At 43.2% G+C, this 19924-nt stretch overlaps 1 protein-coding gene across 1 annotated transcript in view; it reads right to left on the minus strand.

Moving 5' to 3' along the window:
• The window catches only part of DNAH11 (dynein axonemal heavy chain 11), a 271297-nt gene that overhangs the window by 178833 nt on the left and 72540 nt on the right, over window positions 1-19924 (minus strand). The window contains exons 26-28 of the mRNA XM_040964541.1: window positions 16257-16481; window positions 15222-15313; window positions 13847-13973 (exon numbers count right to left, since the gene is read on the minus strand). Coding sequence (XP_040820475.1) covers window positions 13847-13973; window positions 15222-15313; window positions 16257-16481 — 444 coding nt within the window. The remainder of the gene's footprint in view (window positions 1-13846; window positions 13974-15221; window positions 15314-16256; window positions 16482-19924) is intronic.

The raw sequence follows: 19924 nt of genomic DNA on the forward strand, positions 1-19924 counted from the left end.
TGGATAAACACATTGCAAGGAACCATTCAACAGTGTATTATTCAGCCACACAAAGAAATGAAGGACTGATACATGCCCCAACCTGGATACAGCTCGAAAATATCCCTCCAAATCAAAGCAGTCTTTCACAAAAGACCACATCCTGCATGATCCCATTTATACAGAACGTCTGGAATAGCTAAATCCATAGATAGCGACAGAAGATTGGAAGTTAGTTTCTAAAATCTGGGGACACAAAGATAGGCAGGGTGGTGTTCAGGATCTTCTTTGGGGATAACGAGACAAGATGTTGACTGAACAAGACTGAACAAGAATGTTGAAGTACCAGTGAGCTAGATACTAAAATGTGAATATTATGTTATCTGCATGTGTTCAGCATGGGGTAAAAGAGAGAAGGTGGTTTGGAGGGAACCAATATCTCCTGGCAAGCAACTTCCATTTCTCTCTCTGTTGAACTGCAGTTTCATCAGGTATCATAGAAGAGCTTAGAGAAGCAACAGCAGCCTGCTTAAGTGTCCTATCACAAGACTAATATTAACCGGGGGGTGGGGGGGGAGGGGCTCCTGTTAGCATTTTCATCTTTGTAGCTTGAAATCTTCACACATTTACTGCCTTGACAGTTTTTGTAGTAAAGAAAATTTCAGTGAGGCATTTTCTGCGTTGAAAACAAATGTGCACTGGAGACTCTAACTCGCTTTCTATGCAGCTGATGATCACTGCCTGGGTTATTAGATTCTCCATCATTCCTGGATGGTACCCGAAGGCCCTGGACCCACAGAAAGCCTCTCCCATCTTCGAACTGCTCACTCTCACTGCCAAAGTGCACGGATGTTGAATGGCTTCTACTTAGTGTCACAGGCCTGAGAATGATTCCATGGATAAATGAGATTTCAGCCCTCAGCCATCCTCATGCATTACAGCTCTGGTGAGAAAATCATCTCAAAAGAACATCCAGTGGCCAAGTCACTCCATCAGTGACCACAGAACGCAAATTTCAGAGTTTGTGTGTCCCCCATGATGTACATGTGGCATGGTCAAACCTGGACGCTGTCATACTGTCATCTACTTCAATCTCAGAAGGCACGCAGCTATGTGTTATAACAATCACTGCCTCTGATTGTTTTTTTCTCATGAGATCTGTCTTTAGAACAAAATTAAAACTTCTTCATACTTAGTTGAGTGATCATTACTTTACAACAAGAATACGTTAAAAAAAAAAAACTGAACACCTCCTGGATCATGCTTCTCTTTTTCTTATGATGAAGAAAGCATCTGAATATTCTGCATCATGAGAAAGAGAATGTTCCTTCAGTTTACTATAAAGTAGGTGCAGCCAGCCACCTCATGAATGCAGGCAGTTCTGGCTTCACATAGTGATAGATCATAAAGAAGGCCATGCCAGGAGCAGCATTTAACTTGGCAATTAAGATATCCGTACTTCTTGGCCTGGCATGATGGCTTGTGGTTAAATCCTTGATTTGAACACTCTGGAATCCATGTTGGTTCCGGGTTGTGTCCTGGCTGCTGTGCTTCATGTCCTGCTCCCTGCCTGTGGCCTGGAAAAGCAGTGGAGGACAGCTCAAAGCTGTTGGAAACCTGGAAGCTCCTGGCTCCTGGCTTCAGATAGGTTCAGCTCAGCTCCAGCCATTGTGGCCACATGGGGAGTGAAGAGTGAAGTAGTGGATGGAAGACCTTTTCATCTATATCTCCTTCTCTTTGGAAACCTACTTTTCCAATGAAAATAAATAAGTCTTTAAAAAAAATAGATGTCTGTACTTCAGATCTGAGTACCCGGCTTCAGCTGCTGACTCTACTTCCTGCCAGTGAAGATACTGAAAGGCAGCAGGGACAGCTCAGGTAATTGGATTGTTCCCACCCATCTGGATGACCTGGGCTTACACTCCTGGCTCTGGCCCCTGCCCAGCCCCTGGCTGTTGTGGGTCACCTTTGGAGTGTACCAACAGAGGGGAGTTCTCCGTCTGTCAAACAACAAAACAGGCCAAAATCATGTTTCAACTCATCAATCAGTGGGAAAAACATGATTAGGTGATAACCTTTAAATTCTTTAGTTAAACACCGCAATCACTCAATGCTAATTACAAAGGTACAGGCAAATGGAAAAACTAATATTTAGTATATTGAATGACGGAATATTAAATTCACTGGAATGTAGGTGGTTTCTTGGTAGAAAGCTTATCATGAGTAATCTCAGCCTTCTTATCTCACAAGCTAACGCAATGTGCATTTTTCCATGCTATGGCCAATAATACCTACCTTCCAGATTTAATCCTGTGAGCTTTCCGTGCCAAGAAATTTCTTTGACAATTTCTTTAATGTGAAATTGGGAAGGGGGGCTGATTTTGGAGGAGCATCCCTTCCTGGGACATCCTTGTGCTTTCTGTCACAATCTTGGTTTCATTTAGTTGTCAGGAGCCATTTTCACTCAGACTGCTTACCTAGACTGTCTCTGGAGTGGCCCAGGGTCACAGCTCTGTCAAGCCTCCTCTTTTCCAATTGCATCTAAGTTTGGTCCCAAGTTCATTTCCAGTATTGCCAATTTTTATCTCTTTGGTATACTTTCAACGTTGATATTAAATTCTCGTTCCATTACTTCTGTTTTAAGTAAGCATTAGGGATAAGTGGCTACACAACTATATTCTGAATTGCCTGGGCGGGGCACAAACAGCAGACTCCCAGGGCTTTGTCCTGGGTGGAATGTGGAAGATAAGACCTAAATGATCATTGGTCATCACATGGGCAGTGTAGGCAGTGAGAGCCACACTAAAGCATGTGTAATCACTCAAAGCTAACATACTGTAGTAGCAAGACTTGAGTCACTCTGTCAGGGCATTGCTGTTACAAACACAATTCTTGGTAACTGAAATTTTTATCCACCAGAACACTGTGCAGGTAGAATGTCTTACCTAAAGAAAGAATGTTTTAGGACCTTATATTTATTTACCCATAAATTTTAAAAAAATGCACTCCTCAAGGTAATTTTATGATGTAAACTGTCGACCAATTCAGGGACCAACTGATCTACTTAGCTGCTTGTCACCTGGAACGCAAAGGTGAAGTGAAATGATTCTAGCTTATCACTGTATCTGACCTTACCGCGAGCATTTTGGTCTGCCCCTGATTTCCTATTCACCCCACCTAAAGAGTCTGCTGCCAATGAACCGAGATAAAACACACAGAGCCTGGTGCCACTCCTGGTCCAGGCAGCAGCTTCAGATTCATGAGCTCACTTACTCACAGTGGTGAGACTGCAAGAGGGACTTCTGTAAGAAGGCAAGCGACGACCCGTGTGGAGGCAGCCCTGTGACTATGGATAGCATCCTCCAGAATAAGGTCGAAAAAGAGCTCATTTTGTTTATACGTGCAAAACTGTAAACTTACATACCAGAACAGTAAGTAGTAGTTGTGTGTTTAAAATAATCCCCACTACGGGTGACATCCAGGAAAGTGGGCAATGCAACATTGTTGAGTTGGAATAGATAAAAACTTTCTAAACGTGACTTCAGTCAGTTAGAGCATATCCATACAATAAGATCTTTAAAATATCAAATTTACCATTGTAAAGAATGTCTCAGTTTTCATTAAATGCATGTCTAACAAGGATTATGACATAAACAGACACACCAAAAAAGTTATAATCACTCAAAAATAATTTCTAGGAATACATTAATCTCATTCCCCTTGCATATCTAGTTTTCAAATTCGAGAAAAAATACAGTTCCCTACTTAACCCTGATTTGCTTTTATCAAAAGTAAAACCAGCATTGCTTCTGCAATTCTATTTTTCACTTATTTATATTAAGTTAGACAAGCAGACTTGAGGTCACATAGCACGGATGCTGTGTTTCTTCATTAAAACCCTTGGCATGCATGCACATACTGCAGAATTTCTGATGAATGTGTTCACAACACATGCTGGGTTCTTTTTTAAAAATAAACATTTGGAAATCGAAATGCATACACAGAAAAATGGAAAAGCTATGCATGTATAGCTTAATAAATTTTAATAAGGTAAACTCTACTCTATATCCACCATCAAGTTTCAGCAACAGAATACCAGAGTCTGGAACATTCTTCATGGCTCATGTCAATGACCATGCTATCTTGACAAGAAATTCCACGCAGTATATTCATGTCTACAACTAACATTTAACATAATGTTACTGGGAATTCTCCATGGTATTAGGTTTCGTGTCAGTTCCTCCTCCCTCCAGTTTCCATGCTACGTGAAACTGTTAAGGGATATTTAGATTGTTTTTAGTCTGGGGCTACTATGGATAATGCAGATCTGAAAATTCTTGTAAATCTCTTGGTGGGTTACATATGCATGTACTCCTGCTGAGTATATGCTGAGCAGAGGAATCCCTGGATAATAATGTATATTTCAATGTATATTTAGAAGATATGGTTAAACAGGATTCCTGAGTGGCTAAAGTCAGGTCAATCCTAACAGTTCTGCCTGAACACTCTCAGACTGCAATGACTAATCAATATTTAGTCCTACCAGTTTGTGAATTTTAAATTTTGGCCTTTTAGTGGATTTTGTCTCACTGTATATGTTCAATCAAATCGTATCAAGGATTAAAGAAAAAAAAATCTGTAAGAATTAAAGAGTGCAAAATTAGTAGTATGCAGAACATGTACTTGAAAAGTCTAGAAGACAATACAAAACACACCTACGCATGCACGCTTATGCCAGCCAATGTCACAGCTGAGAAATACGTTCAGCATGGGAAAAAAACAGAAGGAACCAAAAATGAAGACAACAAGGAGGACTATCGCCATGGATTAGGCCTTGATACTGATCCTTTTTTTGCTTTAAGTTTCAAGTCCGATCTTTCCTGCTGGCCAGCAGTCTTTGATGTCAATGAACACATGCTCACGCATTTATATTCATTTTTGCAAAGACATGAGTCACACCAACAGCTGGTGGGATAAGGAGCCATCCCCAAAGTGTCATCCCCGTTTGTTCCTTTGTACATAATTACAAGGTGGCTTCACAGGTGGCCTGGAGATGTATCTCATCACTGGTTCTGATCACAGCGAGCAATCTGACACAGCTTTCAATCATGCTTCTCTCGTGTGAGCTCACTGTGCTTCTTGAATCTGTGCATTTATCCTCTTCATTGGTTGAGAAGACTTCTGGCTGCTGGTTTTCATTTTTAAAAATGTTTTCCATTATGTGAGATTTAAAAAGGGCTCCCATTTCACTCTCAAATACACAACAGCCAGAGTTGGGAGCTAGGAACTCCACCCAGGTTTCCGCCACGAGTAGCAGGGATAAACCATTAAAAGCTTCATGACAGAGTATGCACCAAAGTGGCAATGAGGAGCCAGAAGTGAAGCCAGAACCTAGGTACCCCAAGTGGGTGTTGGTGCCCCCAGAAGTATCCTAAATGCCAAGCCGAAACACCCTGGAAACTGAGATGTTTTTTAATCCTGTTTCCTTAATCTCATCCTGGATCCTATGTCATGAAGTCCAAACATATGCAATTTGCTTATATTTTTCCTTATTTCTCTTTGATCTTTTGAATTTCAGGAATACTGATAATAGTAACTGTTAACATCTTTGTCCATCAATTCTAACATTGGAGTTGATTTCTTGGTTTGGCCCTTATTTTATGGGTTAAATGCTCTAGCTACTCCGGGTGTCTGATAGTCTTGAACAAAATGCTGGGCATTGCCAGCTTTGCTCTGCTTGATGCTGACTGCTATTCCTGTATCCTTAAACCCCTACCCCCTAAAATACAGGGGAAGTTATCTGGAAATGGCTTTATCATATTGATCCTGTTATAATAATTTGGTAGTATGAGAACAGTTTCTAATTAAGGGTTTTTTTTTTTAAGATTCATTTTTATTTTTTGTTGGAAAGGCAGATTTACAGAGAGAAGAAGACACAGAGTGAAAGATCTTCCATCTGCTGGTCACTCCCCAAGTGGCTGCATTGGCCAAAGCTGAGCTAACTGGAGGCCAGGAGTTTCTTCCAGGTCTCCCACACGGGTGCAGGGTCCCAAGGCCTTGGAACCACTTCTACTGCTTTCCCAGGTCCTAATCAGGGAGCTGGGTGGGAAGTAGAGCAGTCAGAACATGAACAGGCACCCATATGGGATCCCAGTGCATGCCTGGCAAGGATTTAGCCACTGAGCCATCATTCCACGCCTGTGAAGACTAATTTTTCCTCACTACCAGGCAGGAAATTCTGAGTACACTACCTTCAAATTAGAAAGGCTTCCAGACTAGTTAAGCAAACAGGTACTATTCCTAGCTCTGGGAGAACATCGGGCTGTACTGTCTCCAGTCTTAGAGGTTTTTTTCCCCATACTCAGGTGACTTCTTCCCATACAAGCACTAAGGAGCATTCAGATGCCTAGTTGAAGGAGCCCTTATTGGCCTCTACCACTCTGTCTTTCCATTTCAGTGCTCTTTTCTGTAAACACCAGCCACCTGCAACCCTGTTTGGGTTTTCCCTTCAGCTGGCAGGATCTGTAGATTCTTTCAAGGGAGCAAACTGGGACACAAAGACCACTGCACTAGTTCCTATCTGTTAGGAACTGCCTTCCCGCCAATGCCTGGTGTCCAGCATATGGAAAGTGGTAGTTTTATGTATTCGATGTTTGTTTCAGGCAGATTATATTCAAACCCAGTTATTCCAGCTTGTCCAGTTATTGGGATTTTTCAGCTTCCAGGTTTACAAGCTATGAAAACACCTTTTGTGAACTGTCCAACGTGTTCTGCTCACTTTTATATCAGATTACATGTCTCTAAAAAAATTCTTGACATAAATGAATGCATCTTTTGTTTCCTTAATGCATTACAAATATTATTTTCCACTTTATGGTTTGTGTAGGTCTCTTCATAGCACCTTTTGATAAAAGCAAAGTTCTTCAAATTCATGCAATATTTTCTTTACATTGGACACAGAAGTATAAACTGTAAGAAGTCATGGTTTATCCCCAGATCACAAAGCTGCCCTCCCTCACACATTGTTTATCATTTTTACCTTTTCCATTTAGATCTACATTCAGCTGGAATTGACCTGTAGACAGAGAAGGAGGGAGATTCTCCCACCCTCTAGCCAGGCACATTTATATATCCAATTGACCTCTGAACCATTTCTGATCGTTTGGTTTTTTAACACATTATTATGCTTAGTGGGGACAGTGACTTCACTTTTTCTTTCCTGTTCCACAAGACAGATAATTAATTTCTCAGACTCATGGCCACCTCATCGCAGAATCCCTGATGGCCTTCCAGGGCAGGAGCAGTGAACATCAGGCAAATCTCTCCTACCTTCTGTCTGATCAGATTAGGACCCCAAATCTTGGCTTCCCTTTAGTAACTCAGTAAATTATTTTCCATGTCTTAAAACCAATTTCAACACCTTATCCAGCTTCTCTAGTTGTTCCCTGAACAGGTACTCTGTCAAAAGTTCACTTAATACAACTGGACGCTCCACCCCCTGAGCAAGAGACAACAAAGCCAAGACCAAAACAGTTTCAGAAGCAAGAAAAGGGCCTCAGATCCCTGGCTGGCACGACTCCAAACCTCCAACATTTGATGGATCTCCTAACCTGGAAGTTACATTTTACTTTATCATAACATTAATGTTGTTGCACAATTTATAAACTGGCTATGGGGACAAATCCATTTCTAAGCAATGGTGCCATATTTGCAAAACGGGGGAGGGGATTCATGTTTAATCAGAATTTAGGTATTTTGAGAGGAAAACCAAGAACACTTTTCAAACCACAGGATATGCAATGAATAACATGTGTATTTAAAATACCCTGAGGCTGGCACTGTGGCATGCCATCTGCAATGTCACAGCTCCCTGCCTTGGAAAGCAGATGACCCAAGTCCTTGGACTCCTGTCACCTACATGGCAGACTCAGATGAAGCTCCCGCTCCTACCTTTGGCCTGCCCTAGCCCCTGCTACTGCAGCCACCTGGGTAGCGAGCCAGCAAGTGGATGATCTCTGTCTCCCTGTAGCTCTGATTTTCAAATAAGTAAATCTCAAACAACAACAAAGGGTCCACTGCGTTGGTTCAACTGGTCGATCCTTCCCATCCAAGTGCTGGGATCCCATATGGGCCTGGCTGATCCATTTCATCCAGCTCCCTGCTTGTGGCCTGAGAAATCAGTCGAGGATGGCTCAAGGCCTTGTGACCCTACACCCATATCAGAGACCTGGAAGAAGCTCCTGGCTTCAAATCAGCTCAGCTCTGGGTATTTGGGGAATGAATCAGCAAGTGAAGGATCATTCTCTCTGTATCTTTTTCTCTGTGTAAATCTGTCTTTCTAATAAAAATAACAAATCTTTTAAAGCAACAATAAAATCACTAAATGTTTTCTTATCACATTTTTGAATGTCTGAACCTTACAAAACCTTAACAAAAAAGCATTAAAAGATGACATATTCATAATCTCGCCAGGCCAAGTGGCTTAACCCCTTCAGTTTCGTTACATAAACTATATTTTCATGAGCTGCTTCAACTGCAGATGAACAGAGTGAATGGACTGATGGTCAGAACCACGACCACCTGCTATGGCTGTGGCATTATCTGTCTTCTTTCCTGTTCCCTTTTCGGCCTCCTCCTGAATTTAAGAGGCAATCCTGTCCTCCCTCGTAGACTCCTGTTACTCCCCCAGATTTCTGCTTCCTTAGAAAACTTCCTTACACATTTCATTTCAGGGCCAGCGTCATAGTACAGTGGGTAAAGCCACCCCAAATGGGTGAACGGTTCCAGCTGCTGCACTTCTGATCCAGCACCCTGTTAATGTGTCTGGGAAAGTGGTGGAAGATGGCCCAAGTCCTTGGCCCTTGTACCCATGTGACAGAACTAGAAGAAGCTCCATGGCTTTATTCTAGCCCAGCTCTGGTCACTGAGGCCATTTGGCTTGTGAATCAGCAAGTGGAAGACCTCTCTGTCTGTCTGTCTCTCCAATGCGGCACCCCCATCAGCCTCCTCTGCCTTTACCCTCCGCTTTTCAAATAAACGTTTTAATACTGTTGTTTCATTTCAATTTAAAAAACATGCTAATTTTTGCTTATGTTAACTAGATACTTGTATTCTGAGATTTTATTTTCTATTCATTCTCTAAAGAACATCCTCATGCCAGCTGTGAATAACTGCTAAGCCTTTTCTCTCTGAGTCTGACAGACTGAAGGTCCCATGAAAATAACCAAATGGAAGCTCTCTGTGCAGACAACTAGACGGAGCTGGCACTGCGGCACAGCAACGCAAGCCACCATAGCATTTCATATTTGAGTGTCTATTATAGTCCTAGCTGCTTCATTTCTGATTGAGCTCCCCACTAATTCCTCTGGAAAAGTAACAGAAGGTGGCCCATATATGGAGTCCCCTGCCAGCCACAGGGCAGAATGGGATAGAGTTCCAGGTTCCTGGCCCTGGCACATCCGCAGGCATTGAAGCCATCTGGGGAGTACACCAGCAGATGGAAAGTCACTTTCTATCTCTCCATCATTTGGCCTTTTGAATAAATAAAGTAACTCCTATAACACACACACTCCTCTAGGGCAGGTATTTGGTGCAGTGGTCAAGCCTGCATCCCATATCAAGTGTCAGTTCTAACCTTGGCTGCTCTACTTCCAACACAGTTCCCTGCTATTGCACCTGGGGCTGGGAGTAGCAGATGATGGCCCTGAGTCCCTGGGTCCCAGGTATCTACATGGTAACCCAGATGGAGCTCCTGGCTCCTGGTTTCAGCTTGTCCCAGCCCCAGCTGTGGCAGGGTGTCTGGGGACTGAACCAACAGATGAAAATTTTTTCTCTCCTCTCTGTGTCTTTCCCATAAATAAATGGATGCATGGATGGATAAATCTTTTAAAAAAAAGATTCAGTTATTTATTTTTATTGGAAAGTCAGATATACAGAGAGGACGGTCTTCCATTTCTTTTTAATTAAGTCTCTGAAACAAGGTATGTGTCTTATGCTTAGGGCATATTTCAATTTGGACTTCCTGTCAGAAATACTTGGTCTGTGTTTGTTTCATAAAATTGTCAGGGGCAAAAGTGTTTTCATACCTAAGTTGTTCCAAACACACATGTTTCCTCACAATGGAATTAAATTAAAATCTACTAAAAGTAAAAGCACAGCTCCTCCTTGGTGCTACCCAAGGAGTCCAGAGCTGTCCGTGGCTCAGGCTTGCCCACTGGACAGTGCAAATATTGCTGACTGTACTGCAATACTGAATGCCTGTTTTTCTGCTGTGTAAGTCCCACCACAGAGAAGCTAATCATCCCCCACTACAGATGCAGAAACGTGTAAATGCCTCTGGGACAGAAAAATCTTTCACCTCATTGGCTAAAGACATCCTGAGGATGTAAAGTTGTCAGCTATTTGATGGGACGTGGCAAGTGTAACAACCTGAAAGAGTAAACCGGTAGTATGTGGTCTGACTTTAACCACCGCATTTACGCACTTGAAAATTACACATGGCTGTTTACTTAAGAAGCCAGAAACAAACCAAAGAACTGAAGACTGAGTTATAGGAGGGCTTCACACCAGTTGCGTGTAAGCTACTACACCAGGTCCTACAGTCCAACAAGCACACCCACCCTTCAGTTTCATTTCCATAGCAACTCTCAGGGAGTTTCACCACTCAAGTTAGGCAGCACCTCAATCCATAGTTCTTTAAATCTTCCATGCCTTTGGGAGGTTAGGCTGAATTTTAGGAGAGAAAAATCAGCAACAGTTGACTTCTAACCATACTTATCTATCGCTCATAAGCACCAAAGACATTTTAGATGGACCAAATTCATCACTCTGACACTCACACCCTCAGATGGGAAGCTGTGCCCCGACACTGGAGACGGCAGTGAGACAGAGCATCCCTGGCTGGCAGGTTCCAGAGGATGGAATTCCACAATCAACTGCAGGCACTCTCACCCTGAGCAGACTCTTGTAGAGCAAGAGGGGTGGGGGCAGTAAAAAGGGGAAGCTGCTGAAGAATGCAAGTCATTCACAAGATGTCAAGATGAGTGAGCAGCCTTGTTCTTCCTCATGCAGCAGGTGACCTGTTATCTCATTCACACAGGGAGCACCTTCCAGAATAGTAGCACAGACCAAAAGAAAGGAAACACTCTGGTGGTCTGAAACCAACTCTGACAGTGCAAAGAATGGAAGAGGGGGCAAAAAGACCACTGCCTTGCAGCATTAACTATTCCATAGTCAGTGACCACGCATTTAGAATTCACATCGACTCTGCACAGAAGACACTCCTGCGGCTGGAAGAGGATCTCCAAACGCCCTTCGCTGCTGCCCCAACATCTCACTTGGACTAATACTGGCAGCTTTTTATTTTCCTAATAATGCACACTGAGGAGCCATGTGAAATCACCAGGTATGGATCTGATCTGCTAGGATTTTAGCTAGAATAACAAGAAGCCTGCAAAGAAATCACCTCTGTGAGCACCAGTTGGCAATAACACATCCACCCAAAATTTCAAAATGAACCAGAAATTGCATTACATAAAACCTGGCAGGTCGTAAGAACCATGATACACGTTGGCCACACCAATGTCACAAGGCTAGCTCCCTCTAGCTGGTATGCAGTTCATCTCTTGTTAACACAGAGTAAACCAGTAAGGCCATGAGTGATTTGGTTCCAACCCTAGGCCTCATTATAACTGAAAATCTATTCATTCAGCAATGGGTCAAATGCTAGGACTCTGCAAAATACCTTCAACTCAAGGATTTCGATTTCCTGCAAATGGATACTCTGAGTGAGGCAGGTAAATCACATTGGTATGAAAGAAGACAATGCTTTGTAGCACATGGAAATCATGACAACACAAAGGGTGACTTCAAGGGCACACTATGGAAATTTGAAAAAAAAAAGAGAGAACATGAGACACACACATGTGAGCCAACCACTCTGTCATATTAATAAGGCGTGAGATCTGAAAATTGAGTAGAGAAAATTGGTGACAGGAACATGTTAAAGTAGCCTCGGGTACCAGCTCAGGACTTTAAGCACCAGCATTGTGGCCTGGCCAGTCAAGCTGCCAGCCGCAATGCTAGCAGTCCATCTGGGCACCAGTGCATGTTCCAGCTGTTCCACTTCTAATACAGCTCTCTGATAATGGCCTGACAAAGTACTGAAAGATGATCCAAGAGCTTAGGCCCCTGTCACCCACATGTGACACCCCAGTGAAGCTCCCAGCCCTTGGCTTTGACCTGTTTTGGCACTGGCTGTGACAGCCACTTGAGTGAAACAGTAGACAGAAAAAGCATATGTCTCATCTTCTCTCTCTGTAACTCTGACGAATACAGAGAGAGAGGCACTGGCGACGGGCATATGCACCTTGTAGAAAGCAGATACAGGTGGGGAGGGGTCAGTCCCAACAACTTTGGTAAGAGGAAAAGATGCAATAGCTTCACTGCCTTATATTTCATACAATTAACACTGTGTTTATTATGCTTGAAGAACATGATAAAAAGACAAAAATGCCATCCCCACTTCACATTTCGGCATCTCTCTTTTAGCTTAGACCTTAAAAATTCATTTTGCATTGCAGACTTTTGGATTTCCAAGGTCAACAGGAATGAACACCTGGAATAGACCCATGTCCTATACCTCACAGGATCACTATGGGCAGAGGGACCAGCTGGCATTAACAAGGACATCCCTGTGGGATGAGAGGAGGGGATTCCAAACTACCAAGTTGAAAATTCTTCATTTTTATAAGTAGCCATTTTTGTGATATATGAACATGTAAGAGATGGTAGAGGGGACTCTTAGCAAAAAATTGGGATTTGGTTTGCAAAGTCACCAAAAAGTGAGCATGAACATGTGATATAGTCCTTGACAGAGACCCTCTGATTGCCAACGTGGATCACCACTTCTGCTATGTACAGCCAGCCTGCACTCATGTTATTCATGACAACAGCCAGTCAATCGCATGGAGGCCCAAGTTTTAAAACTGAGTAAGAGAAAATCATCAAGGTAACTACCATATTCAAAGAAGGGCAATATTTGGGAAGACACAGCATGAAGAGGCTCATCTCCCACAGCAAATGGCAGGCCACCATTTAGAGAAAGGGGAATTCTCCCAGAAAAGGCACCTGGGAAAAACCCTGCACAAGCTTCAGCTTCTAAATCACCGGGGACAGCAAACACCTGCGTGTAACAACTTTCAGAGACAGAATGTGGGAGGCAGGGAGCAGGAGTGAGGGAAGGCAGGCGTATTCCCAAGCATGGAGCAACAGCCGCCGTGGGATTGGGACAATGTCTTTCTCCAATTTGAGACGCTCAGATGTCTTCAGTTACTATGCTCTGTTAGGTCCCTGGAACGCGGCTGTGGCAAGCACCAGGTAAGGGATGTGCATTTTTGCAAATGGGGGAGAAAATCAGCAGGTTTGAGGACAAGTTTGAAATGACACGGATGCAACTCTATGAGAGTGCTAAAGGCCAGTCCCATGGGGTCATTATGAAGGCTTCTATGGGACTGAAGCAGCAGAAAGGAAGGGCCAGCCAGGTGACCCATTTTCCTCTAAGGAAAGCAGCCAGCAGGGAGGAGGGCTACAATGGCTGCTCAGGCCTTGCTATAGAATTATGGGGATGTTGGAGCCAACTTCCTCTCCCCTTGCAGCTATCTTTAGAACTTTAAACCTCACATCATCACCTTCCCTGAACCCAGGGTGGTCCCCCTCTCCCCCTACCCCATGACAGCAGAGTCCTCAGTGCAGATTTTCCGGTCCCTGGCACCCGGGAAATGACAGATGGCATTTGACAATAAAATAGAAACTGGGACATTCCTTAGCTCGTGTAGTATGAGACTTTAAAAAAAAAGATTCTTTTTACCTGTTTGGGCTGAGCTCCCTTGGAGAGGATGTCAAGTAAATCAGCTGAAGAGATGAAGTAGAAGCGAGGAAAAGCGACACGCTTGGTTTCCAGGTATTCAGCCAGAGCTTTTTCACAGAGAGCCAGCCTGCAGGGACAACAAGTGTTCATCACCCTGTCTCGCTCATTTGGTCTTGACGACCTCAACCAGAGATGGCTCATGCCCTGCATCCCATGCATTGCCATATACTCTGTTTAATTTGGAGCTCAAACCCTCTTCTATGATGTCATCATCCTGCTTGCAATGCAAGTATACTTCAATTCCTAGAAGAGCAGGAATCCACAGAAAGTGTTTTCATTACATGATTTTTCCCTGAAGAAAAGTCTCTCCTGTGCGTGGATTTTAAAGTTCTCTGCACTGACCTGCACTTCTCTCTTTATTCTATTTGTCCATGAACTTTCTGAAAGTAGTCTAGACTACGAGTCATGCCAATCAGGAGCTGCACACACTCCCCATTGGCTGTGGGTAGATATGGATCAGACTTTGCTCCCTGTTGCACAGCACTTTCCCTGATTGACACTTCTGAGTTGGCTTTAGCTCGGCTCAGCCTCTGCATAAAATGCCCTGGATGTGACACAGATAGTCCAGAGCTGCACCAAAAGCGATTCTCCCACTCCAATGTGTCTTAAGATCCAGAGTGAGGTCCACTCTGCTGTCCTGGACAGGGCAGAAACTGGAGGCCAAACCCCAAAGACCACTGATTTCCCCCAGATAATTAGCTTCACTAGACATACACCCATGCATCCCTTCAGAACAGTCAGACATATGACATAGTTTTGCTATGTTATAGATACTTTCATCTGAATCTTCTCCCAGCCTCGTAACAAAGAAGTCATCTCGATTTGCCATGAACTCATTGTAGTAACCGACCTGCCCATTTTTACTGTTTATTATAACCACTATATAGCGTGGAACTGAAGGGGAAAATCACTTTAAAATGGCTTTCAAGGTCAGGTGCTAATATGCTCTCTGAGGATAATGCCTAGAAAAAACTTAAAGTACTCATAAACCTAAGGACTCAAAATAACTGACAGCAGTAGATGCTCAATGTTTTCAGGATAGTTTGATGAGAATTGAGCAACTATAGAAATGTGGATAACATTTTCTAATTTTACTCTCCTAACAGTCCTTTCAGAAAAGAGAAGCATATACACACACGTATGTACTCATTTGCATGAACTCATACTATTACCTAATCTGCACAATTATAAACCAAAAACTGTAAAATGACTTAGAAGAGGCTGCACCTACACAATGTTAAACAGTGTCAGATAAATCCAAGAAATTATATGAAATGACAGTAAACTTAACAATATTCCATAGATACAGTCTTACCTATACTGTAAATCTTTCAGTTTTTCATAGAGATTAGGTCTGCAGGTGGCTTCCAAAACGTTTTTTATGTTGGCTGTCTTGAACATTAACTCCTGCATGGAAGTATAACATGGAGCCATAAGTACCAGAAATTTATACAAGGGCAGGGTGACTTCTAGAAATCCCTAATATCACATCTACCATTTTTTGTTTTTAAATTTACAGAAGATTAAATACAACTGAAACCACGGTTTCTACCAAAAAGAAATGGGTCAAGCAGGCTAGCTCTCTACAGAAAAAAAAAAAAAATGTGGGCCCACACCAAATTTCTCTTATCTGAAACAACAACAAAAATTAACAGAGAAAGAAAAGGAAGGAGGAAAAAGAAATGAAAAATACAGAGAGCTTAAAACCTTACAGAACAGCACAATTGCTCCTTTCTTCCTGAAAATATATGCAAATGAGAATACTCCCAGGATCTCTGCTTTAGGCAGAAAAGAAGAAAATCTTTTAAAATTATCATTTATTTTTGTTTATGTGAAAGGCAGAAAGGCACAGAGATCTTCCATTTACTGGAACACTCTCCAAATTCCCAAAACATTCAGGCCTGGACTGGACTGAAGTTCAAGAGTTTGGAAGTGAATCCACATCTCCCCACTGGGCGGGACTTGCGCCGTCGCCACTGCCAGCCGTCGCCACTGCCAGCCATAAACCCAGGCACTCCAGTTCAGTCTGTGGCAGTCCCAAGGTACAGTGTATCTGCTCTCCCAAAAGCCTGCACCAGAAGAAGAAAAAATTCAAATCCTCATAAAAAAAAAAAGAACTTCAGCAACTACTGTGTGCTCAAAGTGCCTCCAATCACTTATCCTTACCTTGCACACATTTCCATGTGCTCTCCTAAGAAACAGCAAAAATAAACTGGTAATATGGCTTTTTACCAATCCAGTCTGCGACTTACAAAGATAAGCTTATATACTTTTCTTCCTTCAAGGGTTGGTGAATGTTGGCCCATGGGGAAAGTGGGCAAGAAGAGAATAGAACCCATTCTCAACCAACCTTAAATTCAGCATCTACTCCGTCAAATCTCCCGGCATCTGTCACAAGCTGGGTTCGAATGTCTTCTGAAAGCACAAAAATGCTTTCCAGGTGAGACCAAGTTCTCTGGACTTCCATCCACACACAGATGACTGAGTCCGCTATGTTCAACTTATTCTGCCAGCTTAAGACTTGCTCCGTGAAATATTCTGCGCACTTGCTCTGGAGAAGTGCTTGCAACTGAACCTACAAGAAAGAGCAACCACGGTCAGCAGCCGCAGAACGGATGGACCGTGCCTGCCAGAAGGGCGGGACCCTTGGGTCACGGAGGTACCACCTGGAGCCAGCACTCGATACACAGTTTTGCCAAATGAGTGAAGGAGTGAATTAATGGCAGTAAATATTTACTTCTGTGAAAATTCACCACCACCAGAAAAAACAGATCAATACAGGAGCTGCATTTAATATGTCTTCTACAAGAACACCATGCATCCCTCCTTAGGCAGAAAGAAAATATTTGTGCACCAGAGTGCAGCTTTAGGAATGAAGCAGTATTCTTTCATAACTCTTCTCCTTGTCTCTGCCTATTAATCACTCCAAGGTTGCGTGTGTGTGTGTGTGTGTGTGTGTGTGTGTGAATGTGTGTGTGCACACTCTGTACCCTCAAGCATCCATCTTCTTTCTTATCACCTTTCTACTAAGCTCCACAGGCTGCTCTTGCATGCAGTGTGGCTGGCGCTACAGACCACTGTGACACTGAAATCTCAGAAAGTCACGGCATCCATGCTCGTCCTGATTCTCCTTCCTTGCAGGGTCAGAATCCCCTTGACAGCTCTTTGCAATCTCCCCACACTCATTTCCTGTTCCACAGCATCCTGTTGCTGGTACTTCTCTGGCAATCTGCCGGCTGCCTCTTCCCCTTCTCAACAGTGCAGCCTCTTCTGAAGCTCTCGTCCCGGCTGGCTCACCTTCTACCCTTCTCTTGACCTTGCTTGCAAATTTTCAGAATGCAAAAATGACCTCCCAACCTGCAGCTCCAGACTGAACCTTCAAGCCCAGCTCTGGTCTGACTTTCCACCTGCACATAAACCTACCAACAAGAGCAGCAGCATCACTCAGCACCTGTCATTTGAAGTGCCTCTCTGTCTGCTAACACCCACCCTGCCCTAGCTGCTGAACTTTCTTCTGCATGGTGCATCCCTTCCACCTTTCTCATCTCTCATGTCCAAAGACCTGCCAACCCTAACATTTTAGAACTTAAGACCATACACACGTGTGCTTATTCCCGTACAGAAAAATCTATATTCCAAGCAAACTACACTGCCAAGACGACCTTTGAAGGGCAGGTGCTTTACGGCATTGCCAGACGTTAGTAAAACAGTCTCCGCTGCTGCCACATGATTTGCAAGTGGTCATGCGATGTTAAGTACCAGCCCATCCTCATACCTAGTGTAAGTACCATTGGCTCATATGGCCCTGGCTGTGTCTTCCATCCTTCCCAATCACTGAGGCTTACTGGCTATTCTAAACCTCCTTGGACTTCTTCAGTGTCTCCCTCCTCAAGTACAAGGTCCTGGAGAATGAGTGTTTATATCTTTGAATTCCAAATGGTCCTACATCTAGTGTCTAAATAGATGCTGCAGGAATAAATGCACGGTAAGCACTGGATCTCAGGAAGAAATTTTTCTAACATCACAATTTATAACAAAAAGACCTAATTACAAAAACATAAAGAGTCTTCAAGAAGCTTGCGAAAAATGGCATATTATTTTGAAAGTTATACGTGGATTTCAATTTGGTACAAGACATACTTTAATTCAATTTTCCACAAACCCTTTAAAATGTCTTCATTTATATACCCAGCATCAGTGAATCTTAATATGAATAAATTGTTTAAGATACACTGTTCCACAGTAATAAGGGAGTCCCACACTCTTTCAACAATGTACTGATCATACAGATAGAAAATCAATTGGGAAACAGTAACATCGAAAAGCATTTTAGACATAACAGACCTGATCTATCCAGAACATTCTATCCAACCAGCAGGGGGAGAGTGATGATCCAAACATACATGGAACACGCTCCAGAATTGGTTAGGACATAAGTCTCAACAAATTTAAAAGACAGAAATCACGCCAAAGATCATTTCTGATCATAATGGAATGAATCTAGAAATCCAAAAGTGGTGAAAATTTGGGAATTAAAAAAAAATACATGAAAATTAAACAACATACTTTTGAACAACCAGAAATTTAAAAGTATCTTGAGACAAATCAAAATGGAAATACATTAGACCAAGGTAGCCAAATGCAGCAACTGCAGTCCTAAGAGGGAAGTCTGATAATAGCTGGTTATATCAAAACACCAGAAAGGCAAGGGCACTTGGTACAGTTACCAAGGCACCATCGGCACACCCACATCAAACCACCTGGGTTTCAGTTACGGCTCCCCATTGAACTTCAAGGCCCAACCACCAAACACACCAGGAGGCCATAGACCTGGCTCAACCTCCGGGGTCCTTGACACCCACATGGGAGACCAGGATCGAGTGCCCAGCTCCTGGCTTTGGCCTGGCCAGCCCTGCTGTTGGATTTGCAGGTATTTGAGAACTGAATCAATGAACAGGAGATTTCTGTTCTTCCCCCTCTCTCTTCTCTGACACTTCTCCTCCCCAAGTACATAAAAACATAAATAAAATGTTAAAAATGGTAAATATTTCAATTTGATTTTACAACCTAAATAACTAGAGAAAAGAACAGACTAAACTCTTAATTGCTGAATTGGAAATGGAGCAGCTAGGACAAAAACCAGTGTCCATATGAGAAGTGGGTGTCACAGGTAGCAGCTTAATGCACTAGACCACAACGTGGAATATACTACTTCTTTAATCTCTTTGCATAAATCCTGCTTCCATTCTTGTATCTTATCTTTGCATCTACTTTGAATTCACCCCTCATACTAAGAACCTGGCATAAGTCCAGCTGGACACCAACATCTCATTCCGTCACATCTGCACTCCCACGTTCACACTGCAGCACTATTCCCCATGGCTGAAAGGCAGAGGCAACCTGGGTCACCAACCTCAGATGAAGAGATCCAGCCAATGTGGTCAGCGTACACAACGGAAGACTATTTGGTCTTTTTAAAAGGCGGTGGAGGGTTGGGGGCTTGGGAGAAAGGGCAGGCTCCTACCCCTAGGAACAATGTGGATGAATCTGGAGTATGTTAAGTGAAATAAGCCCAGTACAGAGAAACAAACTGCACATGGTCTCATTTCCTCCATGTGGATTCTAAAAAACTGAACTCACAGAGAACCGACAATGACAGGCACAGGACTGGGAGCTGCAGAAGCCGATCAATGGGTTTATCAAGTCCCAGACAGGAGGAATCCGTTGTAGTGATCCACTGCACAAATGGCTAACTATAACAAATAATGATGCACTCTATACCTCAAAATCATCAAAGGAGGGGCTAGCACGTGGTGCAGTGGGAAAAGTCGCCATCTGCTATGCTGGCATCCCATGTTACACTGATCTGAGGCCCAGCAGCTGTGCCACTTCTGATCCAGCTCCCTCTTAATGAGCCCGGGAAAGCGATGGAAGACAGCCCAAGTGCTTGGGCCCCTGTCATCGAAGTGGGAGACCCAGATGAAGCTGCTGGCTTTGGCCTGACTCAATGCTGGTAGC

This window comes from Ochotona curzoniae, unplaced genomic scaffold (assembly GCF_017591425.1).
Source record: "Ochotona curzoniae isolate NIBS_2020 unplaced genomic scaffold, NIBS_Ocur_1.0 scaffold_3835, whole genome shotgun sequence".
NCBI lineage: Eukaryota > Metazoa > Chordata > Mammalia > Lagomorpha > Ochotonidae > Ochotona > Ochotona curzoniae.